At 49.0% G+C, this 26,090-nt stretch overlaps 1 protein-coding gene across 1 annotated transcript; it reads right to left on the minus strand.

Moving 5' to 3' along the window:
- Positions 1-737: 737 nt before the first annotated feature.
- On the minus strand, positions 738-25,429 carry Zdhhc18 (zDHHC palmitoyltransferase 18). Its single transcript, XM_020183162.2, has 8 exons — positions 25,065-25,429; positions 20,736-20,896; positions 7,529-7,678; positions 6,024-6,161; positions 5,881-5,929; positions 5,271-5,373; positions 3,602-3,714; positions 738-2,713 (listed from the first exon to the last, which is right to left on the minus strand). Exons 1-8 carry the CDS (start codon positions 25,367-25,369, stop codon positions 2,596-2,598), a joined length of 1,137 nt encoding a protein of 378 aa, XP_020038751.1. The 5' UTR covers positions 25,370-25,429; the 3' UTR covers positions 738-2,595.
- Between the last annotated feature and the right edge of the window lie 661 nt (positions 25,430-26,090).

Consider the following 26,090-nt stretch of genomic DNA (forward strand, 5'->3'; position numbering starts at 1 on the left):
CTCTTCCAGTGGGACAACTGCTCTGTGAGAAGTTACTTACTTCCTCAGTCCAGCCTGGAGCAGGACTAAGATTCTTCTGTTTGGGGTTGGGGGTGGGGAGCGCCCTGGGACCTGCCACCGCCAGCACACACACCACACCACACACCAGACAGATGGATGGGCTCCATGGGGTTGGCAAGGCATGCGATGACGATGACGATGAGATGGTGTGTGAGGGGAGTGGGCAGTGCTGGCCAACAGGCGAGATCCGGTCTTACCAGCTAACCCTCTGCAAAGAGGCCAGTTAGCTCCCCTCAGGCTGTGCAGGAGATGGCAAAGTCCTGACAGGCGTCCTCCTGGGGAGATACCAGAGGGTGAGCTAGTGTTATGAGCTGTCTGGCCTGGCTGGCTGCCCAGGAGGCTCTGGCTCTCAAACTGCAATCTACTGTCTCAAAAATTCTCTTAACTGAGGAGTCACTGGGGACCAGAGTAGGATGTTAGCAAGGAAGAACTCAGGGTGCTTCAGGCCCCCAAGGCAGAGGAAGATGGAGGGAATGAAGAGAGGACAGGATGGCGCAGCCATGGCACCCTCTACTCTGCCTCTGGCAGACAGAGCAAGGGGAACTTTGTCCAGATCACTGGACTGCCTGCCCTCTTTCTGTCTCCCTAGGAAAGGGGACATATTCTGAAAGAACCCAGGTCTGCCAGATGGGGCCTTGACAAAGAAAAAGCAAACAAAAACCAAACCAAACCAAATCAACTCTTAAAAACAAAAGTTTTATTATAAGCAGAACAAAGAATACTGGCTTAAATAAAGGCAGGTGGGAGCCCCCTTCTCTAGCTAGCTTCCTTTCCATCTCCCAGGGCCACTACAAGAGGGTCCAGGGCCCTGAGGCTGGGGGGAAGCTGCTTCTCCAAAGGGAATCCTCTGTGGCCACCACTTCCCAGTTCTGTCTGTGACCCACTGGCCTCTGGAGCAAAGAAGGGCAAGATCTGACTTCCTATGTCACTTTTCAAGGGTTCCAGCCCACTCAAGGGAGCAAGGAGGGTACTCAAAGAACCAAGGAGAGGAATAAAGGGGCAATTTTCTACCTATTCCAATAAACTATAGCTGCCAGAAGAGGAACGACATCCTCTGAGCTTCTGGCCCAGAGTTAGGCCAACCTTCTCTTGCCTCTTGGCATACCCTGCATCTCCTTCCTTTGCTCTGGATAGAAGCTACCAGTTGGCAGAAACATCTTGTCTTCTAGTCCTTGGCACTGGGTCCCATACTCAGAGCTCCAAGGAAGGGGTGTAGGATCGTAGCCGCTCCCTAAAGCCGTCACCCCACCCACCATGCCTAGCTTCAGCCTGTCTGGGCAGGTCCCAACTGGAAGCTTAACCTAGGGGCTGGGTGGCAGGGGGATGTAGAAAGCCACTGGTTGTCTGAGTCCATGGAGGAAGGAAAGATAAGAGGATGAGGGCTGAGCCCCAACAGGAGCTTAGGGGTTTCTGTGACCAATGCCCATGTTCCCTGTCCCCATAGCTCAAGCTCCTTCTGAATCCAAGGGGGATGAGGGAAAGGGAACAGCCTAAGGGATGTGGGAGCCAGTCACATTTGTACAAGGGCACGCGTGAACACATGCACGTGTGCACGCATACACACACACATACATGCACACGCACAGTCAGAAGGTCTCCTAATAAACTTATTAAAACCAACTAGCCTTTTGATAACCCTTCACCTGGCACTACACAGATTGCAATGTGGCTGACTTCTTCCCTTTAAAAAAAAGGCTATGTAGAAAAGAGGTCTATAAAATTGTGCAAAATACCCAGCAATAACAAACCCGTTTCAAGTATTGCCAGCATGAGCATAACCTGCTAATCCCCAGCCCTGACTTGGAGATGGTAAGGTGGAAAGGCTGGGATCCCTTAGAAAGCCTCTATGGGAAGAGGAGGGCAAGGTCTCCCTTCCTACTGTGCTGCTGAGGACTCTACAGGACCTAAGGGTGCCTGGCTGACTGGTTTCACTTCCTCTGGCCCTTGTACCATCTCAACTGGAACCCCAGTTCTATCCTATTGACCAAAAAACCCCCCTCCTTATCACCAAAAAGTCCAATAGAAGAACAATGATCACAAAGAGAATGCAAGAGCCTCCAAACCAAAAGAGACACTGAGGCTTCCTCTCCTATAGCCTGTGATCCAGAGCCAACTGCTCAGCAGTCCTGTTTCCCAAGGTCTATGGCTCAGCACAGTCCAGGCAGCGGCCCAGCTGGAAGGCCTCATGCCCAATTCACACTCTCACTCACATAGGGCTCGCCTGGGCACAGGCAGAGACTTGGCATGGTCCCCTTGGTGGCCTCCAGAGGCTCTGGCTCTCCTGTCACTCCTGCCACTGATTAGCTGAAGGGTAGGGCCCAAGACTGTGGGAACTTGGGTTTGGGGAGCAAGGGGTACAGCCATGGGACAGTTCAGGGAAAGCCACGCAGGGTGGGAAATAAATACGAAAAGACTTGAGTCTTTGGCAGCTCTGCATCCCTCGGATGGCTTGGGAAGGGTCCTGGCAGGTGTGGAGGGCGGCAGGTGAGTACGGAAGGGTGGACAGGCCAGCAGGTGGCAAGTACTGAGTAGCATTCAGGGATGGCCTCCTACCATGCGGGCATCCGGCTTGGCTCCACAGTCTGGCTCGTCACTTCTGATGGGCGAGGGCAACACTGTGTCGGATTGTACAAATCCCCTCCGGTCAATTAGGCTTCCGAAACATAAGAAGGGGATACATGAGGGCCATGCCCAACACAAAGCCCCAGACCAGAGGCTGGATGGCAAAGTCCATCTCCTGGCCAGGGGAAGTCCCAGCATAGAAAGGCTGAGGAAAGGAAAGCTCAAGACACTTGCTTCTGGAAGGCCTCTCTCTGACTTCTGGGCTCCTGGTTTTTGGCCACATAATTGCTTCACTGTAATTCAAAATAACCCACCTGTCTGGCTTCCAAGAAGCCAGGCCACAGGTGAAGGGAAAAGCAAGGAATATGAGTAGGTATTTGGAGACAGTTAGATTCCGTCTGTCCCTTCTCCCCTGCAGGACACAATTGTTGGGGCAATCTTATCTTGGCAGTGTCCCCGCAACTCTTGCTCTGGAGCTCTGGTGCCCCCTGGTGTCAGGATGGACAGGGAGCTTCTCCAGCAAGACAGAACCACCAAGGTTCCCTTCTGCAGGAGAGGGTGGACAACCCTACCCAGTGCTATGATCAGCAGCCAGAAGGCAGCGTTGCTCAAGTGTGGCCACAACCAGCACTGTGGTTATCCCTGAAGAACAGGACTACACACAATATCTAACTCTTCGTCTTTCTTTCTTTCTTTTTTTTTTAAGTGGTACTGGGTTTTGAACTCAGGGCTTTGTGCTTGCTATATATCTAATACTCTAATATTGTGTACTTTTTTTTCTATAACAAGCACATGTGACTAAAAATGACAACTTTCCACAGAATTTCTTTGCATGACAAATGCCCTGAGTACATCCAGTAGGGAACAGTGGACAGAGGGTGCCTGTGGTGTGGGAAGAGGCCTTCTGAGATCCAAAACCCCCTTGAAGGATATGGGTTCACACTGACCATCCTCTCTTAACCCCTCACCCCAGGCTTACCTGGGAGGTAGAGGGCCGCAGAGCACAGCACAGCAGTTGGTGATAATACTTTTATGGCTGTAGGGGTTTACAGAGGCCTCACCACCTCTCTTGCTAGACCAAGAGCCTTTGATCTGCAAACAGGAAGGAGGCCTGAGTCAGTTATCTTTTTTTTTTTCTTTTGTCTTTTTGAACGTGGTACAGGAAATCAAACCCAGGGCTTTATGCATGCTAAGCACATGCTTTACCACTGAGCAACACCCTGCCCCCCTGCCTTTTTCTGTACTGCTGGGATGGATCCCAGGGCCTCCTGCACTCACTCTACCACTGAGCTATATTCTCAATCCCAGCTGCCTCCTGCTTCACTCCTCTAGAATGTGATCTAGAGGCTGGAAAAAGCTGGCCAGTTAGACCTTTGGAGGGGATGTGTCTTAACACAGGGCCTTCAATGAAGATGTGGGGACTGATGGATGTAGAGGGGTCGCCAGCAGAGATTAGGAAGGCCCCAACCAAGACAGAAGACAGAACAAAAGAGAAGTCTCCAGAGGAAAGTCTGTGGGTGAGCCATCTCTTCTATGATTGGCTAGATAAGAGGCAGAGTAGATTGAGGACATAGGACTCAGGCTGAGCTGGCCTTGGCACTCAGCTATGTAACCTTGTATAGATCATATCTTCGAACTGATCCTCATTTGAAAAGCAGGGACAATAGTGATTCTCGGATGGTACTGTTGGAGGGGAATCAGGTGAAATCTGGTCCATTTCTAGTTCTGTGGAGTCAGCTGTTCAAGGTACTGTGAGGCTTAGCAGTAAAGACCCACTTGACTGTAACCCAGAGGTTTCTACATTTACTGAGCCATAACACCCCTCTTTGTTTAAACTCTGGTAATTATCCTCCACAATCAGCATCCAGGAAACCACTCTGGGAGATGATGGGTGATATAATTTCTGCTCTGGATTCCAATCACCACCACACAATACCTTGTCATGTGTATTGAGTTTTGTTTCCCAGAATGAGAGGCTGAGGTCATGGAATGTATTTTCTGTTGGATGATGGCTCTCTGATTAATATCAGACAGTGGATGCAGGGATGTATACTCCTGTTTGTTTGTTACTGTTTAGAAGATGGGAAGGAGAAGTCAGGTCTGGCCCAGGACTGGGCATGGTTGGTGCTCATGCAATGCTGATTGGTGGTGGTCTGCAAGGGAGTAGCTATGGAGGGTCAACAGAGCTCCCCTGTCCTGTTCTGGCTGTGCTTCTCAATATGGATACACTGGGAGGCCAAGTCACAGCTTTGCTGCCAATAGGTATGGCGTAGTAGAGCAGAGAGAGTATGGCCATGACTACTGGGCACCAACCCTGGTTCTTCCCCTTCTCAGCTCTGTTACTATGGGCCATGCCTCTTAGGCATCTAATGGAGAATAAGTATTCCTGTTCTTCTGCCTCAGGATTGGTGAAAGGCCCCAGAGATGATGGGAACAGAAAGAACTCTCTAAGCAGTATTGCACTGGCTAGACCTGAGGGTTATGGCGAAAGTACTGCCTCTGTGGGGTCTTCAGGAGCCTACAGAGAGCAGTGTGGACTAAGTGGTCTGGCTGCCCTGAACCTCCACCCAGATTTCCTCAGCAGTCTGCCAGTCAGGAGCACACCTGGCCAACCCAGGCTCCCTCAGCCCTGCTTCAGCTTTACTCACATCTTCATTAGTTGTCAGGTTAGAGGCGACGAGGTAAGTGTGAAACCCTGAGAGGCCCAGGATGGACCAGATGGAGAAGAAGCAGATCACCAACTCCAGCACGGTGGGGCAGTCAAGGACACACATGAGGGTGAAGAGTGGGCAGGCCCCTGGGCCTGGAAGCTCACCATGCTGTCTTTCTCACCCATCCTTCCCTTGAGCCATTTCCAGAGAGATGTGGCCCAGTCAACACTCCTGTGGGCCCCCAGAAGAAGGTGGGAGCCCCCCTCAGGAGCAAGATACAATCAGTGTGATAGATGGCAGAAGGAAATGAGGACTTCAAACACAGAGCCTCAGGCATAAAATGGTCCAGGGAGCCTGATGTCTTAAGAGATGTGTTTTCATCCAGGCCCTGAAGACAGGGACAGTGCCTTCTGAGAGTTCTTGGCCATCCCTGCCCTGCGCCGTGATGCCCCACTTAGGACTGGCTCTAGCCTGAGCATGAACAGAAGCAGCTGGTGTTCTGGATTTTAAAGGACAGACATGGGTTCACCATTCCCCTTTGGAGGACCCGCCCCTGTGAAGAAGCATCAGTTCCCACCACGGGTGTCTACCAGTCAGCAAAGGATATCTCGCTGGTGTCTCCTTCAGAGTGGAGAGGAAGTTGCTTCCCTGAGAACCTGGGAAGGAAGAAATAGGAGAGGACACAACTCCTTGACTTGGCTGAGCTTGCTAGCCAGCCCCTCCTCTGCCCCCTGCCTTCTTCCAACTCACGCAGTGTCAGGTGGGTGACCACACAGGCAAAGATGAAGGCCGTCAGGAATGAGAGGGAGAGAATAAACGCATAGAAGAAGCGGTAGTTGCGTTTCCCCACACAGTTGCCCACCCAGGGGCAGTGATGGTCAAACCGCTCTGGAAAGGGAAAGTAGGGGCAGGTTAGCATAAGCTTGATCTGCAGCCAGTACAAGTGGCTAGAGGCCTCCCCCAAGGCTGAGGCTCTCTCTCCCACTCCCCCTTTCTATACCAGCTGATACCCATTCCTTAGACACGCCTTGCTTCTGGTCCACTGCACACCAGTTTCCATCCCGCTGCCTGACATGTTCTTTATGTCTCTTCTCTGGTTGAACAGTATCTCTTCCTTCACATCTCAACTGTAAAGCCACTTCCTTAAAAAGTCTCCTCAGACTAGGCGTTGCTTCTCTTTTGTAGCGCTCTTCATGTATGGTTACATATTTATGATTATTGGATTGGCCAGGGGCCCTGATTGATTGTAAGCTCCATGAGAGCTTCATACTTTGCTGAATCCCCAGGGTCCAACATACTGCCTGGTACAAAGATCCACAAGCAATACTTGTTGCCTGACAGACTACCCCAGCCACATGCCAACAACCAATGATCCCTTCCCTTGCTCTAGGACTAAGGCCCGGGAGGGGTTGGGCCACTATGTAACTTGTATTAGAAGCCAAGGCAGAGGGCTGAGCTCACACCAGCACTATGTCCCTGGGGGTGGGGTCACACCCAACGGGCTTATGGCCTTGTTGCAGGCCTCATGCCAAGGCTAGTGCCCTTGCAGGAGGCAGGTGGAGCAAACTCTCAGGAATGAATGACACCCACTGAGTCACCCACCTTGCTGCCTGCTGTCATGGGTGTTCCTTGCTGCTCTCCTGCTCGGGGTTTGCTGAGCTGGCATGATGAGGTCACTACCCTGGGAACTGTGCACCGTCACCATGGCTCAGCTCACATAGTGCCTCCCTCATGACACCCTCCCAGGGGACCACCCTGGGTCCCCAACAGAGCTGTGTGGCCTCTGGGGACCAGGGCAAGGGGACAAAACAAGCACTGAGGTATGAATCAGAAGCCAACTCTACCTCACAGATTCCTGTTCCTCCCTAACCCTGGGAATCAGATCAAAGTCTGTAGAACTGCAGGCACTGGGCCACTGGGTGGCAAACCATTCTCTTTCAGGCCTCTGTAATTTTCTTACTCCAATCTCTCTGGGGAACATGGACCTACTGAGGACCAGACTGAACCCAGGAGAAGGGTTTGAGGCCTCTCTGTGTCTCTCTGACCCGCATTTCAGAGCTGGGAAGAAGGGATGTACAAATTCTGGGCTAAAGCCAAGGTGCCACTGGTCCCATTCTGAGCCTCTCCTCAGGGCGAATCTGGGTGACCCAGACTTCCTGCCGAGGCCTGGATATTTCAGACACTGCCCACCTTGCATGCATGACTGCCTGTCTCCAAGACTCAGTCATTCATGGACCCCACGGCCTCCCACTTACCCACACAGTTGTCACAGACACTGCAGTGTGAGGTCCGAGGTGGCCGAAACATCTTGCAGGTAAAGCAGTACTTCAGCTTCACCATCTGCCCATTGATCATCACCTCTCGTGTCCGAGGGGGTGGGCGGTATGTGGAACTACCTGTGTTGTCTGAGGGCAGAAAGAGAGAAAGGTCGGGGGTGCCCAAAGCAGACCAGGACCATGACCTGGTTAGGAAGAAGCTACTGCTGCCTGACTGGGACAGAAGCTTCAGGGAAACTGGTTCCCAGTAACAAAGGGATAAATATTAAGAGCTGCTACCAGGTACTGAGGCTGCCTACATACCCAGCTATGCTAAAACTTTCCACAGCTGCTGGAACACCTGCTGACCTTATTCAACTCTGTGAAGGGCCATCAGAGATGGAATCCTGAGGAAGTCCATTTAGGCATCTAACCAAGTCTAGATGTAGCTAAAATTCAGGAGAGAGGGAAGGGCTGTGGGCATGGCTCAAGTGGGACAGCAAGGCCCTGAATTCAAATCTCAGCACTGCTAAAACAAACAAACAAACAAAAAGTTTCTGGAAAAAGAGAAGGAAGAAGAATGCAAGTTTGAGGCCAGCCTGGGCGATGTTCCAGCTAGTACAGGCTACAATAGCAAGACCTTGTTTCAAAAAACTGGGGTTTGAACTCAGGGCCTTGCACTCACTAGGCAAGTGCTCTAGCCATGCCTCCAGTCCTAATAAATAAATTAAATTAAATTAAAATATAAAAGAGGAAATTGTTCTAAATTATGCCAATGCTGGGCATGGTGGCAGACACTGCAATCCTAGCACTTGGAGGTAGAGGCAGGAGGATTGTGACCTGGAGGCTAGCTGAGACTACACAGAGAGTTCAAGGCCAGCCTGAGCTAATATAGAGAACCTGTCTCAAAAAACAAAACAAAAGAAAAGAAATAGTTTAATAAGTTTATAGGGTCAAGTATGGTGGCACATACCTATAATCTTGGAAGGCTGAGGCGGGAGGAGCTCAATAGCCTGTTTTAAAAAGAAGCAGGCATTCTACCATTTACATCAATCCACTAGCCGTGTGTGTGTGTGTGTGTGTGTGTGTGTGTGTGTGTGTTTGTGTGTGTGTGTGTGTGTGTGTGTGTGTGTGTGTTTGCAGTGCAGGGTTTGAACTCAGGGCCTACACCTTCAGCCACTCCAACAGCCCTTTTTTTGTGATGGGTTTTTCTGATGTAGGGTCTCGAGAACTATTTGACCAGGCTGCCTCAAACCTCGATCCTCCAGATCTCTGATTTCTCAGTGAGTAGCTAGGATTACAGGCGTGAACCACCGGTGCCCAGAAAGACATACTATTGGCAAGTATTGACTCTAGATAGTGAACATATAGGAGCTAGTTGTACTAATTCTTCTGCTTTTCTGTATGTTTGAAAATTTTCATTAAAAAAATTTAAGAGAAAAAGAAATGAAGAGCTATATCATGCCCATGGACTAGGAGATTCAGTATCATGAAATAATTTATCGTCCCTAAATTAATCATCGGTAGATTCAATATAAGAAAAGTCAAAAATCTCAGGGAGTACTTTTGTGGGAATTGACAAAATTTGTAAAATTCACATGGCACTGCAAAGGGCCAAGGAGAGCCAGGGCGCTGCTGAAGAACTAAGCTGGAGCACCCATCTTGCCAGATATTGATGATATGACATGAAGAAGCTACAGAACTTAAGACAAAGGGTGCACAGGGTAGAAACGCTGATCCGTAGGGCAGAAAAGAACGCAGGAACAGACTACCATGACAAGGGCAACACTGCAGTGCAATGAAAGGAGATGGCCTTTTTTCCTGAACAGCACTGGGTCCACTGGAAATACAAATGGGGAAGAAGGTACCCCTGCTTCTACCAAACATGAAATTCAATAGCAAATGGACTGCAGCACAGCCAAAAATTAAATAAACTAAAAAAAGGGCTTCTGCAGTAAGAATGCCTGCCTAGCAAGTGTAAGTCCAACCACAGTGCCACCAAAAAAAAAAAAAAAAAAAAAGTGCTCTCAAATGGACTTCAGCTCTAAATATCAAAGTTCTAGGTTTGTTTTTGTTTTTTTTAATGTTTTCATGATTCTGAAGTAGACAAAACTTTTTTAAAATTAGTTAATTTTTTTTGAGACAGGGTCTTGATATTTATTCCAGGCTAGTACTGAACTCACTAGGTAGCCCAGAATGGCCTTGAATTCGAGATCTTCTTGCCTCAGCCTCATGAGTACTGAGATTACAGACATGCAGCACCATGCCACTATCAAAATTTTTTTTGGGCAGCATTGGGGCTTGAACTCAGGGCCTCATGCTTATTAAGCAGGTGCTCTACCACTTGAGCCATTCCACCAGCCCAAAACTTTCTTAATCAAGACGTAAAAGGGGTCATTCTCATTCTCACTCTAGAGATGACTCACTTTCAGTGTATTGAAAGTATATTCCCCTCCTAATAAACTTTGCTATCATTTTCACTATTTAAAAAGAAAGGAGTGAAGAGACTAATCATAAAACAGCAATTTGATGAGCTGCTTTACATCAAAATTAAGAACTTTGCTCTTCTAGAGATAGCATTAAAAGAATGAAAAGGTAACTTTAGAGTAGAAAATATTTTACAATATATTTATCTTACAAAAGAAAAAGGACTTATATCCAGGATATACAAAGAATTTCTAAGCAGGGCATGGTGGTGGATGCCTGTAATTCCAACAGTTGGAAGACTGAGGCAGTCAGATATTTAGTTCAGGTAAGTAGGATCTTGCTTCAAAAAAAAAAACAAAAAACAAAAGAATAAGTCTGAAAGAAAAAGTCAGACAACCACATATAAATGTAGACAAAACATAAGCCCATTTCATAAGTAAGGGTGTCCAAATGGCCAATAACACATGACAATGACAAAGTGCTTATGTTTGTTAGTCAGCAGGACAATGTAAATTAAAACCACAATATGAAACAAGGCATGTATGCCTGTAAACCCAGCTACTTGGGAGGCAGAAAGATCATAAGTTCAAGGCCAGCCTGGGTGAGACCCCATCTTTATTAAAAAAACAAAAGCAAAAACAAAAAAAAACCACAAAATGGCTAAAATGAAAGAAAAAAAAAAGAAAAAAGTAAAGCAACTAGAAATCTTGCATGACCACTTGGGGCAACTGTTTGGCAAGAGCTACCAATGCAGAACATGTGTATAACCAGCCATCTCTAGGCCCTCTACCTGCGAAATGTGTGTGGGATGATGTACACCATAAGATGGGACAGAAACACTCACAGGAACAGTTCCACCAATGGCCAAACTCTGGAGCTGCCCAAGTGCCCCAATAGTAGAAGAGACCATGAATGAAACTCTTAAATATGGTGCAAAGTAAAGAAACAAGACACTAAACATATAAAGTGAGTGCATAAACAGGCAAAGGTGCTGAGTTTCTTGAACTATTTGCCCAGGCTGGCTTCAAACCTCGATCCTCCTGATCTCTGCCTCCTGAGTAGCTTGGATTATAGGCATTAGCCACTGGTCTCCGGCCAGAGCAGGAATTTGAACCCAGGTCTGGCAAATGCAAGGCCCCAAATTCTACCCTAAGTGTGGCCTCTTAGCCACACTTCTGTATCCCCAGGGCAATGGTTCCTCTCAAGACAGAAGTATGAGAGGTACTGGGGCAGCCTGTGATCCCCACCCCTCAGCCGTGCTCCCAGCCATCACTTTCAACAGATGCCTCCAGTTTGTTTTCACTTGCCTCCTGTGAATATTAACTGAGAGACTACCAACATACAAGGCCCAAGTTTCAGTGGGTAGCATGTATCAGCGAAGCAAACAGATCCCAGTCTCTCATTTCTAACCACCAAAGAGACTTCTGTTAGGTCTCTTGACCTAACATAACCTTGACCATGATGTGTTTAAAATGGTATTAAGCATCTGAGCATTTCCTCCTCAAAACAGGAAGCACGGTAAAGGCAGCAGGTTTCGAGGCCAGTGCACATGCTCTGAACCCTGATTTGTCATTGACAGGTTATAAGGCAAATGAATGTCTTTGAGCCTCCATTTTATCAGAGGAATAACAGAATGGTGAATGAATCCTGGCTTTTTTTCTTTCCTCTAGTATGGGGACTTGAACTTAGGGACTTGCCCTTGCTAGGCAGGTACTCTACCACTTGAGTCAAGCTTCCAACCTGTTTTTTGTGTTTTTGAGACAGCATGTTGCTTTGTAGCCCAGGCTGGTCTCAAACTTGTGTTCCTCTTGCCTCAGCCCCCTGAATGCTGGAATCACAGGAATGTGCCACCATACCTGGCTCTACGGCTCCACTGCTTACTAGGTAGCTTTCTCCTGATGATCATTTACTAGATGTGTGACTGAGTAAATCATTTATTCTCTCTGTGCCTCAATTTCCCCAATCACTGAAAAAGAGGTAATAATAGTACTCATTTCATAATGTGTTGTGAGGACTAAATGAATTAATAGATGTGAAGTGTTACAAAACAAATTCTTCAGAAGTATGAACTGTACTAGGCACCAGAGGTTCACGCCTGTAATCCTAGCTACTCAGGAGGCAGTGATCAGGAGGATCGTGGTTTGAAGTCAGCCTGCACAAAAACTCTGGGAGACCCTATTTTGAAAAACACCCATCACGAAAAAGGACTGATGGAGTAGCTCAAGGTGTAGGCCCTGAGTTCAAACCCAGTACCACACACACACACACACACACACACACACACACACACACACACACGAAGTATGAACTGTTATTATTAGCTGACAGAACTACTGACAGGAAGAAGAGACATGTCACTGAGCTTACTATGTACTGAGCACTTTGCAGATATTTCTTTCTTTTCCTCTTTTTTTTTTTTTTTTTTCCTCCAGTGTTTTGAGACAGGACCACACTGTATTAACCTGGGCTGGCCTCAAACTCAAGATATTCCCATCTTAGCCTCCCAAGTGCTGGGATTATAGGTTTGTTCCACAATGCCCTGCAGACAATAGAGCTTTACTCCTGATTATATCCCCTCAGGGAGAGATTATCCTTATCATCTCTGTGCTACAGCTAAGATTTGTTCAATGAGGTTAACACATAGTGAGTACACAGCAGAACAGGATGGGAACCCAGGCTTTCAGTGCTCCAGCTTGAGGTCATGGTGGGTGTTATTTATCCCTGCCCAGGTCCTTAATTTTGCCAGTGGCACAGTCCAAAAGCTGGAAGAAACCTCAGAGAGCATTTAACATAGTTCCCTGGCAAACAGGAGATACTTGCTAAATGTCTCTTCATTGACTGCCTCTGTTTTAACATCTTCAGTTTACAAATGAGAAAACAGGACCAGAGAGGTCAGGGGATTTGCCCAAGGTCCCACAGTATTCAGAGGTCTCTCTCTCTCTCTCTCTCTCTCTGTTTTTGTGGTGCTAGGAATTAAGCCCAGGACTTTGTGCTTGCTAAACAAGAGCTTTACTACTGACCTATCTCCCAGCCACTCATCTGAGTGTTCAATGACCTCCACATTGCTACCCAAGTTCCCTTCCTGGCTTCTTTCCCCTACAAGTCCCTGGGGCCTTGGTCTTTCTGCACCTGGCCCCTCCTTTCTCCTTGCTCATCAGCATTCACTGAATCTCGATCTACCTTCCAACAGCCTCTCCAGCTATTTCAGTCTCAGTGGTGTCTCCTGCCTTGCACACCACACCTGAACATACCACTGCTTGATGCTGTGGGCCTTGCATGCATACCTCATCCCTCTAATTAGACTGTATGCCCCTTGAGAGCCCCTTGTAATACATGGGCAGCCCTGGGCCTATGAACTATGAAGCAGCAGGGGGAGAAAAGAAGACATGTTCTGGGATTAGGTGAGCCTGAGGTTCAAAACTAGATCTTTCATTATGAGTGGGTACGCTGAGGGAAGTTACTTAACTGCTGTGGTACCTGTAGAGGCAGACAAATGACAACTACCTTGAAGGTTGTAAGAATCAGAAATGGTACAAATAAGTGACACCTGCAAGTACTTACTAGTAAATTATGCATGAAGGCAGCAAGGCATGGGTATGGAGTCTGAGAACATGGGTTGGAATTATACCTACTTTCTACTTAAGGAAATCTTCTTGCCTCTCTCAGCCTTAGTTTCTCCTTCAGTAAAACAGAGAGAAGAGAGTCCCAGCCTCACAGGGTTGTGGTGAGGGCTGAATGAGATGATGCAAGGATAGCCCTGGGCACAGAGATAGAATTGCTGACCTTGGTCCTGACCAACAGTTCAGGCTGTGACATACCAGAGAACAGAACTCCAGGCCCTTTTCAAAGCTACTGATGCTATTCCAAACCAAACCCTAAATCCTGCCCCACTGTCCCCAGGACCTCAGCTCCTGGCCACCTTCCCATTGCTATTTCCCAGACTTGGACATAACCTTTGGAGCCAGTCAGACACAAGGGTATGAATCTCTACCCAACCACTTACTGGTTGAGTGAGATGGGTCAAGTCACTTAACTTCTGTGTACATTCATCTGTTAAAAAATAACACAGAACTGCCGGATGCCAGTGGATCACACCTGTAATCCAAGCTACTCAGGAGGCAAGAGATCAGGATCATTGAGGTTTGAAGCCAGCCTGGGCAAATAGTTCTTGAGACCCTATCTCGAAAAAAACTCTCACAAAAAAGGGCTGGTGGAGTGGCTCAAGGTGCAGGCCCTGGGTTCAAACCCCAGTACTGCAAAACAAACAAAACAAACATGGAATAGAATCAAATCCACCTCAAAGAGTTATTGGTAGGAAGAAGCAAGAATTCACTAAGTGGGTTTAACAAGGTAACTAGCACCTGGCAAGAGCTTGCTACAAGTTGATTACCCTTTATCTGAAATGGTTGGGACTAGAAGTGTTATGGATTTCAGATTTTTTTTTGATTTTGGAATATATGCCTATATACAAGAGATACCTCAAGGATGGAACTCAAGTCTAAACATGAAATTCGTATTTTTTTTTGTGGTACTGGGGTTTGAACTCAGGGCCTCAGACTTGCTAGGCAGGCATTCTACCACTTGAGCTACTCCACCAGCTTTGAAGATAATTTTATGCAATATATTCAGTGCACCTGCACTTTGACTGCAAATTGTCAGATGAGGTCAGATATGGAATTTTATGGTTCCAGGTCAGCACTCAAAAAGTTCTGGATTTTGAAGCATTTCAGATTCATAGATAGGGATGCCCAGTCTGCAAATATCAGCTCTTCCTTTTATTGTCATTCTATGAAACACTCCATTCCACACACAGTTATGAGAAACCTTCAGAACACAACCTCTTGGGAGTGAAGGATAACCACAGATCCTCTTCAGCACTGAGAAGTTACCGGAATCCTACTGGATTACCAGAGGTCCTTCCCAGGGCAGCAGGGAGCCCAGGCCTCTCCCATAAGGCAGGGAGGGAGTGCCTACTAGCATGCACTGGCTTCTACCAGCGAGGCCTCCTCCCTGCTGGAGCTCTGAAAGAAGAAGTAAAGCTCTGCCAAGAGCCAGGGCAGGTACAGAGAGAGGGGTCATGCCTGAGCAAGGGTACCACCCAGGTCTGGAATGGAGGTTACTGGAACCGGGTCAAAGGAGGCTTTGCTGGGGCAGTGCTGACAAAGCACCACCTAGACTCACCTCAGAACCCTCCTCCACTCGGTTGTCCCAGCAGCTACTACCAAAGGCAGCTCATTAGCACCTGCCACTCCTGACCTGGCTTAAGTTTCTTAAGTTTCTGTTAAACATACATACATACATACATACATCTATCTATCTATCTATCTATCTATCTATCGACAGGGTCTCACATGTAGCCCAGGTTGCCCTGGTGACCCTTGTCTTCTGAGTGCTGGGATTACAGATATGTGCTACCACACCTGGGTAAGCCTCTTAAGTTTTGTTTGGTTTGGTTTTCCAGCACGAACATTTGAATTCTGGCCTCAAGCCCTGAGTCACTTGACTCACACTCCCAGTTCCCCCTCCCTTTTTTTACTATAGTCTGCGTTTCAGATATGGTCTCACTTCTTTCTTTTTGGCAGTACTGGAGGTTGAATTCAGAGCCTTGCACTTGTTAGGCAGGTGCTCTATGGTCTTACTTTTTTGTATTGTTTTATTCTTGCCAGGGCTGGCCTGGGACTTCAATCCTCCTACCTCTGCCTCCTGGAGTAACTGGGATTACAGGTGTGCACCACCACCCCCAGTCCTTAAGCCTCTAAATTTCAATAGAGAAGTATGTTCAAGGTACGTTGACATTCTGCCTCACTGGATCATAGAGAATGCTCTGGACCAGGTAAGGGGAGGCAAACTCACACTTTACAAATGAGAAACTGAGTTCACTTCAGTAATATATGATAGGGCTGAAATCAGAATCTCGGCCTCCCAGGCACTCATTTGTTCATTCTTTTACATATGAATGTCTACTACATACAAGATGTTGTACAAGGCCTCAGGGTGGTGGGAAGGGGCAAGTAAATATAGGTAAGTTTGTTTACCCTGTGCCTGCCTGGCATATGGCAGGTGTTTAAAAAAATACCTGCCTTTCTTTGTGGTGGCACTGGGGTTTGAACTCAGGGCCTCACACTTGCTAGGCAGGTGCTCCACTAGCCCTTTTTTGTATTGGGTATTTTCAAGATAGGGTCTATAGAGCTATTTGTCCAGAGTTGGCTTCAAACTTCAATCCTCCTGATCTCTGCCTTCTGAGTAGCTAGGATTATAGGCATGAGCTACCAGCATCCGGACCCACTATCTTCCTGTCTCAGCCTCTAGATTGAAAAAATATATTTGTTGAAGGGGGAGTGATAAGAGATACTTCTCTGCCCTAAGGAAATCTCAGATCTTCTCCAGGGTTCTTCCTGCCCTCAGGCTGCCTTGGGAAACCAAAGCCTCTGAGGAGGTGATTCCAAGGGGAGGGGCTCATCCTCTCCCAGTGAATGGCTGTGAGAAGCAAGGCACCTGCTGTGGGTCTCCCCACCCCATGACAACCTGCATTGCTGGAGCAGTCTTGAAGCCCAGTGCTAATGTGGAAGTCCCTAGTGCTGCCCCTGGGCTACTGGAAAGGCTTTTTGTGTGTGTGTGTGTGGGACTGGGGTTTGAACTCAGGGCTTTGAGGATGCAAAGCAGGCACTTTACCACTTGAGCAATACCAATCCATTTTGCTCTGGTTATTTTTGGAGATGGGGTCTTGCAAACTATTTGGGCTCAACTTTGTAAGATTTTATGAAAACAAGAGATAACATACTCTCAAGGTCTAACTCATAAACTAGTCAATTACTGATGTTGGTGTCTACACTCAATCCCTTAAGAATACACAGGGGAATACTGGGATGGGAAAGAAGATAAATTCAAGAAAGCAGAAGAAGTGACAATTAAGTGGATTTGGTGGCACATCAAGCAGGCCGAGATAGAAGAATGTGAATGAAGTCTGGTTTGTGGCTACATATTGAAACCGTCTGAATTAAAAAAAAAAAGGTAATTAGCAAGAAGAATGAGACCACAGGCTTAGAATACGAAGTAGAGGGAACAGCATGATCAAGCGCCAAAGACACAGAGGCCCTGACCAACATACCAATATGCCAACACGGCTGGGGGCCACTTGAGCAGGAGGAAATGAGGGTGAGGGGCACTGCTACTGGCCTCATCCTGCAAGCTCCACCCCCTGCAGGGAGTTTCCTGCCAGGACACTAAGCAACACTGAATCATGTGATGAGAAAGTTATTCCCTTTCAATTCTCTTTTCAGCCTATGACTGTGGCAAGTGGAAAGTCAACTTCTAATACGATTATCCCGTGACCCCCACACACCTCAAAGTCACTGCCTTCCATATGCAACTGCAACCACCAGGAAATCCTTAACACTTGCTTTTGCTTCTGTGATTATCTTTTACTCAGAGCAAGTGAATCTGGCTTTGCACTTACAAAGGTGAAACAAATTTTCCTTTTAAAATATAGTCACACGTTGCCTAAGGACAGACAGGGCTATGTTCTGAGAAATGTGTCATTATGTCACTAGGTTATTTTTCTCCTTGTGCAAATGTCATATAGTATATTACACAAACTAAGAGGGACACAATGCCACTAGGCAATTTAATCTTTTTTTTTTTTTTTTTTTTTTGTGGTACTGGGGTTTGAACTCAGGGCCTACACCTTCAGCTACTCCACCAGCCCTTTTTTGGTGATGGGTTTTTTCGAGGACAGGTCTCCCGAACTATTTGCCCAGGCTGGCTTTGAACTTCAACATTCCTAATCTCTGCCTTCTGAGTAGCCAGGATTACAGGCATGAGCCACCAATACCTGGTCAAGGCAATTTAATTTTATGGGAATACAGTCATATCTGGGGTCCACTGTAGACCAAAATGATGTGGCACATGACTATATCTAAGGCTTGGCCCAACTGTTACTTCTCTAGGAAGCCTCTCCAAGTCCTCCAAATGGAAGACACTCTTGATTTCTTTAATTGTCTTCCAAAGCCTGATTTAGCCTGAGGTGGCCGCTTAGGCCTTTCCCCTTGCACTGACCTAGATTGGAAGCCACCAAAGGGTAGGGTGCACATCAGATTCCTGTCCCTCTATTGCCAGAAGCCAGCATGTAGAACTAACACAAAAAGCACAAACCCACAATGTCTTACTGGGAGACTTTCCAACTTCCCTCAACCAGTCCCCTTGGGGCAGCAAGGAGGGTCACATTCTTTAGTCATTGGTTCATCTCTTCAACCAACATCACTGAGCCTTCCACACAGTGACAAGGTGAACAAGACATTTGTGTGCAATACTCTCACAATCCAGCGGAAGGAATAATTCTGTAATGACCACTATGCACACTATGCAGCACAGGGAAGGAAGAAGGTGTGTGGGAACATGTCACGGAGGGCCTGGCCCAACTGGGGTCAAAAATGGATACTACAGCCAGGTGCCAGTGGCTCACGATTATAATCCTAGGTTTTCAGGAGGCAGAGACCAGGAGGATCACGGTCCAAGCCCAGCCCAGGCAAATAGTTCCTGAGACCCTATCTCCAAAAAAAAGAGATGGTAGAGTGGCTCAAGATGTAGGCCCTGAATTCCACGAAAAAAAAAAAAAAAAAGGGACACTAGACTGGAGACATAAGAATAAAGTGAAGCAAGCAGATGTGTCCCTGCTGCCATCTCAGGGCTTGGGAACAAGGACATCGCATACTCCTTTACTGCCTGGCCTGGTGACCACCAGGTGGTGCTCGGTGTCTGGATCAGCACACTTGGTTCCCAGAGTTGGCCATACTGGATGTTGAAAAGATTTATGGGGATAATGGGTAAATGGCACCGGGCACAGTATCAATCTCTCCCCCAAACATGGGATTACTGTTGTCATTATTACCCAAGCAGCTCACAGGAGGCCAGAGGATTCCAGGGAGTCAGACCTCTGAGTCTGGCTGAGAAATCTTGCCTCACAATTAGCCCCGACCTGAAGAATGAGGTGACCACTGAACTGCCCCAGTTCAGGTGGAACAGCCCAGGTCAGACCAAGGGACACTGAAGGAGCTGAATCAGGGAGGCCAGAGGCCAATGACTGGTGCAAAGGGAAGGAAACAGCCATGGGTGTGGCTGGGCAGGCCTGGGCAGAGGAAGGAGACAAAGAACAATGCTGAGAGAACATCCTCTCCCTGCTGGTCCTCTCCCAAGCTGCTCCAGAGAATTAGTGAGATGATTTCTAGAGATGGATGCTGCAAGGCTCTGACATTTACAGGCCACTAGATCTCTTCAGGGCCAGCTGGGTGTTTAAAAGCCTGTGAACGCCGCTCTCTGAGGGGAAGGAGCCAACCACCCACAGGAAACCCCCGAGGTGTGCAAATATCCACGTCATTTCTAGCAGGAAGGAGCTGGGGTGGAGGAAGCTGAGATTAAGGCTCTGACCCCAGGGCCCAGCCACCCAGGGGAACCTGCAAGGCAGTCTGGAAGGAATCAAGGGTCACCTGTAGTGCCTGGAAGCACAGGCTCTTTTTGGTCACATGGGCCTTCCTGCTGTCCCTTCAGCCCAGTCAGCTTTTCCCCATTCTGGGCTTTTGCCTTTACTGTGCCAATTCTCATCTTCCTACCACATAATTCAGGGATCATCTCCTAGGAGCCTTCCCTGACCACCCAATCTGAACTGGCCATGCCACACATCAACTGCACTCCTCTCTTTTTCCCCCACCCAGCCCTCACCTCTACAGTTTTGGGCCTCTTTGCTCAGATGCCACCTTCTTCTCTGGCCCTCCCCCAGGTCTCATCCACTCACTCTGCTCTCTCCTTCTCTAAAATCCTAGATATTTGTTTATATAAGGTCTTTCTGCTCCCCTGGAATATCACCTCCATGAGGACAGAGATTACTGTCAGTTTCCTCCACTGCTATATCAAGTCTAGCAAAGTATTTGGCATACAGCAGAGGCTCAATAAAAGTTTGATGAGTGAATTAAATAAGTGTATATACAAATGTTTAAAAGCAGGGGGGGCTTTGCCAGGAGCTGATGGCTCACACCTGTAATTCTAGCTACTCAGGAGACAGAGATCAAGAGGATCACGGTTCGAAGCCTGCATGTGCAAATAGTTACAGAGACCCTATCTTGAAAAAAACCCTTCACAAAAATAGGGCTAGTGGAATGGCTCAAGGTGTAGGCCCTGAATTCAAACCCCAGTACTGCAACCAAAAAATAAATAAATAAATAAAAAAGCAGAGGCTTTAGCCAAACTGCCTTGTGTCTGAACACTTCTACTTACTGGGTGATTTTGACCATTTCCTTAACCTCTGGGTGCCTCATTTAAATCTATCAGTAAAAGGAGAATAACACAGTAGCTACCCCACAAGATTACTGGGGGATTCAATAAATTCATGCATATACAGCTTAAAACAGGGTCTGGCTGCCCGGAAGTACTCAGTTCCAGGCAGGCTTCCAGAGTCTTCGTTGGCTAGCATTGCTTGCTTACTTACTTGTTAGCTTTTCTTTTATTTATTTATTTTTGGCAGTTCTGGGGTTTGAACTCAGGGCCTCATGCTTGCTAGGCAGGCACTCTACCACTTGAGCCACTCCACCAGCCCCACTTGCTTTCTTTTTTTTTTTTCTTTTAAATCATCCCATCTCCCTCTACTAGTGTCAGCTCCAGCCTGCCTTGCTCACTACTGCATCCCCAGTTCCTAGTAAAGAGTTGCAAGAGAAAAATTAAGCCTCCCTCTCCTGAGCCCAGGAACATGGAACTGGGGAAACACAACTAGGGCTGAGAGCAGGAGCCTCACCGATCTGTTTCTCCAGGGCAGCTGCTTCACACACGGTGGCCCGGGGCAGGATCCCAGGGTCCGTGAAACTCGTTTGCAGCAGGCAGCTCATGACGAAGAAGAAGAGGATGGCAGCGATGATGGGAATGGCAAGGGTCAGATTGCGGGCCAGGTACGGACAGCTAGAACGAGAGATGGAGAGAGCTCAGCAGATCCCCAGGGCTTCCTGAGCCACCATATTCTTGGATAGAGCCTCTCCCTGAGACAGAGGTACAGCTTAGCTCCAGGTGATCATAAATTCCCTAAAAGTGTCCACAACAGACATCACTAATGGATCCTCTCCCTCCCGTGGGCCCACGGGCAGGCAGATGTGACCAACAGATCCCAGCACTCTTAACCCCCTCACTCAGCTACAGCCTCAGAATCCTCCTAAATACAGAGCTCCAGAGAGCAGCTATAATTACGTGAACGGTTGCTTGAGATGAACCAATCATGGCAATGTTGATTCATTCATTCAGTCACTCACTCCACAAATATTTACTGAGTTTTGGGTGCCAAGCAACATCTCAATAAGCAGCAGGACAAATGGCCATGGATATGACAAGAGTCCCCCTGCCATGCATCTATGGTCTAGTGGGGAAAAGAGATGTGTAAACAAGGAATTGCCACACAGGGTGATGTGTGCTGTAATGGGGGAAGGGAGGGCAGAGAAACAGGAAAGGCACCCCAAAGGAGATAATACTGAAGCTAAACCCAGGAGTGGAAGTTTGGGGAAAAACAGCATAGTCCAGCCCCTGCCACTATCACCCAAAGGATTGGTAACCCTGAGGGAGTTCTGTCAGCCCCTCTGGTCCTGACTGGCTCAGAGAACAGCCCATGCCTGCCAGACAGTCATGCCTCTTCTTCCACCAAGCAGGCCTACCACCAGGTTCCACATCCCTTTTCAACTTCCATCTTAGGGCTGGAACATTCTAGAAGTTCTGGACATTGGTGGGAACATGGCTTTATGATGAAGTGAGCCTATCGGGGCTCTCTGGAGCCAGTCTTCTCCATTGTCATTCTACTATCCACCCAAAAAGTCGGAGCCACTTTTTGGAAGTGTAAATGAAATCGTATCATTTCCCTGGGTGAAACCCTTGATGGCTTCCCATGACATTGTGAGTAAAATCCAACACCATACTATACAGCCTTCTAGGTTAGGCATGATCTGGACCCTACTGAAGGTTTCTCCAGTCTCATTCTACAAAACTCCCCACGCCCCCTTTTTTCCCATTCCAATAGCTACTGTGGCACTTTTCTACCTCAGGGTCTTTGTACTTGCTGGAGTGTTCTCCCCTCCTCAGAAGGCCCTTCCTTGACAATACTTCACACAGCAGGCCTCCTTAATACTGTTTCCAGTGTAGTATTTATTAAAAATGCTTGTCCGTCCATATGTTGACTGCCTCTCTCCTGCTAAGCAACGAGCTCCTCTGAGGATCCAGATAGTGCCCTCTTCCTCACCATATGTTCCCAGCACCAGCGCCCAGCACCAAGAAGGTGCTCAGTAAATGAGAGTCAAATGGATGGTGCTCCCCTTCTGTCAAGGAGACAAGAAAATATCTACCTTTTTTTTTCAGCGCTGGCTTCACACATGCTAGGTGAGCAATTTACCAACTGAGATTCCTAATAGCATTTCCCTAGCTCTAATTAGCTCCATCTTTGGTGGTACTGGAGTTTGAACTCAGGGCTTCATGGTTGCTAGGCAGACACGCTGCTAATTGAGCCATATACACCCTAGATCTTTATTTTTCAGGGAGAGTCTTACATTTTTTGCCTGGGGCTGGCCTCAGACTTTGATCCTCTTACTTATGCCTCCAATGTAGCTGGGATGACAGGTGTGTACCACCACACCCATCTTCTTTTTGTTGTGATAGGGTCTCATTAACTTCTTGCCCCAGCTGCTCTCACCTCAATCTTCCTGATCTTCACCTCCTAAGTACCTGAGATTATGGGCATGAGCAATGCACTCGGCCTCTAGCTCCATCTTCTGAAGGCTTACTATGTGCCAGACACTGCCCTAACCAAGTAGTTATTAACAACACCTACAGTTGTTAATATGTGTACTTCACATACACGTTCTCATCAAATCTTCACTGTGACCCTCTGAGGTTATGCTCCATACTTGACAAATGAGGAAATTAAAAGCTAAGAGAGCTTAAGCAACCTGTCCAAGATCACACAGCTCAGGAATGCTAAAGTGGGGTTCAGCCAGGTCTGACTTGGAGCTCTACACTATATCAACCACCACCCTATGCTGCCTTCCCAGCTATAGTCAGGGTAGATCTGATGGGGATGGGGAGCTGCTATTTGAGAGATGACTGGCTGCTAGAAGGTCTGAGGACAAAGTTCCAAGAGCTGGCCCAGAAGCAGAAAGCAAACCTGTGGGCATCTGCACACTGCTTCAGAAGCCTTCATCATCAGATGCCCTGGCCTTTAGGAGAGGCTCTTCCCCTGAGGAACAGAGCATACCAAGGCTAAGGGCTCCACGTGAGCCATACTCTGCTCCACATATCTCAGTGCTCCCCAGATCCAACCCCCAAGCACAGCCAGCCAGGATCTTGTGTCCACCTCCTGCCCCAAGTGAGGACAAGCAGAAGTAAAAGCCAAGATGATTCAGAGGCTTTCTCTGAGCTCAGAAGTCCTAAGCCAGGGACAACTTCATCACCAGGAGTGAAGACACAGGGCCCCAGCTAGAGTCCCTGCTTAACTGACCGACTGTCACAATGCAGAATCACAAGGCCCACCGCCACCAGCACTACTTCCTTCTATTCGCCCACAGTCCTGAGAGCAGCTCTGGGGTTCTGGAAAAGGCACTTCCACAACACCCACATGGCCAGTTGGCCAGGTAGATCTGAAACTCAGTCCAAGGGCCATGCAGTGGGCTGGGGCCCCAGAGCTTCTGCTTGCAAACCATCCTGAACTTTTTATACACCCTGACTCAAAGCAGAAGGGCAGGGCATTTGGTGTAAGGGTGAAAAGGAGAAGCCAATTTGCAGGAAGTCTTCATCTTGCTTGAAGGGGAAACCCAAGGTTGCATATACATGACCTGGCAGTTGGAGAGGTACTTGGGAGCTATGACTTTGTGACAGCCTCACCATGGCTACATGCCCTCAGGAAGTGCTTCTTGGCTAAAAGCTTGCATGCATGACCTCATACCAACCTTGTGAGAAGCTTAGAGGGTGGGGCCTATTAAAGGCCCATCTTACAGATGAGGAAACTGGGGCTCTCAGAGGTGAAGTGACTGCCCCGAGGTCACACAATTAATGTGTGGTAGAGCTGAGTCTGCTGGCTCCAGGGGCAGAGTTCTTAACTGCACTGTGTAATAAAGGAAGCCAACCCCAAGGGATGGGGAGAACTAGGAGTGGAGAGTGGGGCTCACGGGGTGGGTTTGCATGCGTGGGAGCTTGTGCAAGGAATTATGTCGCAGGTGGCTCCAGCTGGAGACCAAGGGTGGAATGGAAACTTCCGATGCACAAAGGTGGCCCCAGTAAAGTGATAAGCATCCACTCCTCCAGCCATAAGATGGATACAGTATGTGCCAATCTCGGGTCACTGGGGAGGTGAAGAGGTTAAAAACCCACAGGAGCAAATAGGACCTGTCAGAGGAAAGCACTCTGGATGCTTTCTTGAAAAACAACAAGGCACTATGCCGTCCCAATGTGGAACAGGCCAGAAGGGAAAGAAAGCCAGGTGGTCAGGGGCCTGGGAGACGTCTGGGGACCAGAGAGTTCTGCAGACAGGAGGAAGGTGCTGGACACGACACCGGAGGAGCGGTCTGAGGCCAGAGATGCCTGAGGGAGGATGCCTTGGGGTCTAGAGGCTCATAACTGAGTGAAAGCAAAGGGGAAGTCTGAGCGGAGCAGCGCCCCTGGGGGTCCCTGGAGGAAGCCGAAAAGATGTTCAGGAACTCCACAGTGGGTGCACGCAGCCAGAGGACCCAGAAACTTAGAAGTTGTGTGAGAAGGATAGAAAGGAAAGATGCCTTAGCAGGTCGGACGAGCTAGGGTGGGCAAGAGATGGACAGGGATGGGAGAGCAGGAGGGATCCAAGGAGGGCGGGGAGGCCTAGGGGTCTGGTTCTGGGAGCAAAGTGAGTGATGGAGGGGCACAGGAGGGTGTTGTCCCCGCACAGGCCGGCAAAGGCAGGGGCCAGGCTGGGCAGGGCGGGTGAGGGGACCGGGCGGGCCGACCCGGGCTGAGCGAGGAGCCCGGAGAGGCCTGAGGGCAGCGCGGAGAGGGGCGGGGAGGATGCGGGCTGCGAAGGTGGGAGCCGGGGAAGGGGCGCGCGGGCTTGGCGGCGGCCGGAACTCACTCGAAGACGAAGAAGAGGACGGTGGTGCTGAGGATGAGCAGCAGCGTGAGAGCGAAGACGCCGCCGTGGCCGGCCAGCATGAGGCGGCCGCCGCAGTAGAAGCGGTTGCGGCCCGGGAACACCTCCCACTTGCGCCGAGGGCGGCGGCCCAGGCTCCCGCTCCCGCTGCTGCTCCAGCGCGGCGCGGCGGGCGCGGGCCCGGGGCTCGGGGCGGGGGGCGCGGCGGGGCTGGGGCGACGCGCCCCGGGGGAGGCGGGCGGCGGGGCGGCCCCGGGGCTGATCTGCTGGTACTCGCAGTCCTTCATGCGGCCGGCCGCGGGCCTCGGCTCCGCGCCCCGCCGGCCGGCCGGACGAACGGCTCGGGGACCCGGCCGAGCAGCGGAGGTGGCGGCGGCGCACGGCGCTCGCTCGTTCGCTGGCTGGCTGGCTCGCTGGGGGCGGCCCCGCCCCCGCCACCGCGGCCTCCCGCCGCAGCGCCCCCTCCGCCCGGGCCCGGGATGGCGCAGCCGGGCCGCTGCAGGACCCGCGCGAGTGTCCGCGCCGCCCTGTCCCTCTGCACAAGCAGGGATCAGCAGATGCGCCCTCGAAGACTCCTTTCCTCCTTTGCAATCTGACCATTCGGTAAGAGTCCACTGTGTGCCAAGCTCAGGGCAAGCGCGAGATTCCTCTGGTGAGCTATTCTATAGTTCCAGGGTCAGCACCCCCATCTCTGAGGACTGACCAGAAAGCATTCTGGGGGGCAAGTGGGTGTGCTTTGAAAGTTCAAAGTGTCCATTGGGTGTGTGTGGCACACCGTCTGGCCTCTCTCACCAGCTCTGTGTCCTTAATGCAGGGATCATGCCTGAGGGGTTTTTTGTTTTGTTTTGTTTTTTCCCAGGAATTCTGGTTGTATTAGTTTTCCACTACTGTGGAACAGATTACCACATCTTATCTCCTAAATCCCAGGTCAGGAGTCTTGAAATAATTTTAGCTAGATCCTTTGAATGGAGTCTCAGGAGGCTGCAAAGCTGGATGACATCCTGACTG

This window comes from Castor canadensis, chromosome 7 (genome assembly GCF_047511655.1).
Source record: "Castor canadensis chromosome 7, mCasCan1.hap1v2, whole genome shotgun sequence".
Classification (NCBI taxonomy): Eukaryota; Metazoa; Chordata; class Mammalia; order Rodentia; family Castoridae; genus Castor; species Castor canadensis.

Coding starts and splice junctions, on each gene's coding strand:
- Zdhhc18 (XM_020183162.2), bottom strand. CDS start 25,369: ATGAAGGACTGCGAGTACCAGCAGATCAGCCCCGGGGCCGCCCCGCCG. Junction 5,374..5,880: donor CTGAAGGAGACACCAGCGAG/ATATCCTTTGCT, acceptor TGACTGCCCCAC/CGTGCTGGAGTTGGTGATCT. Junction 3,715..5,270: donor ACCTGACAACTAATGAAGAT/GTGAGTAAAGCT, acceptor TCCTGTTTGCAG/ATCAAAGGCTCTTGGTCTAG.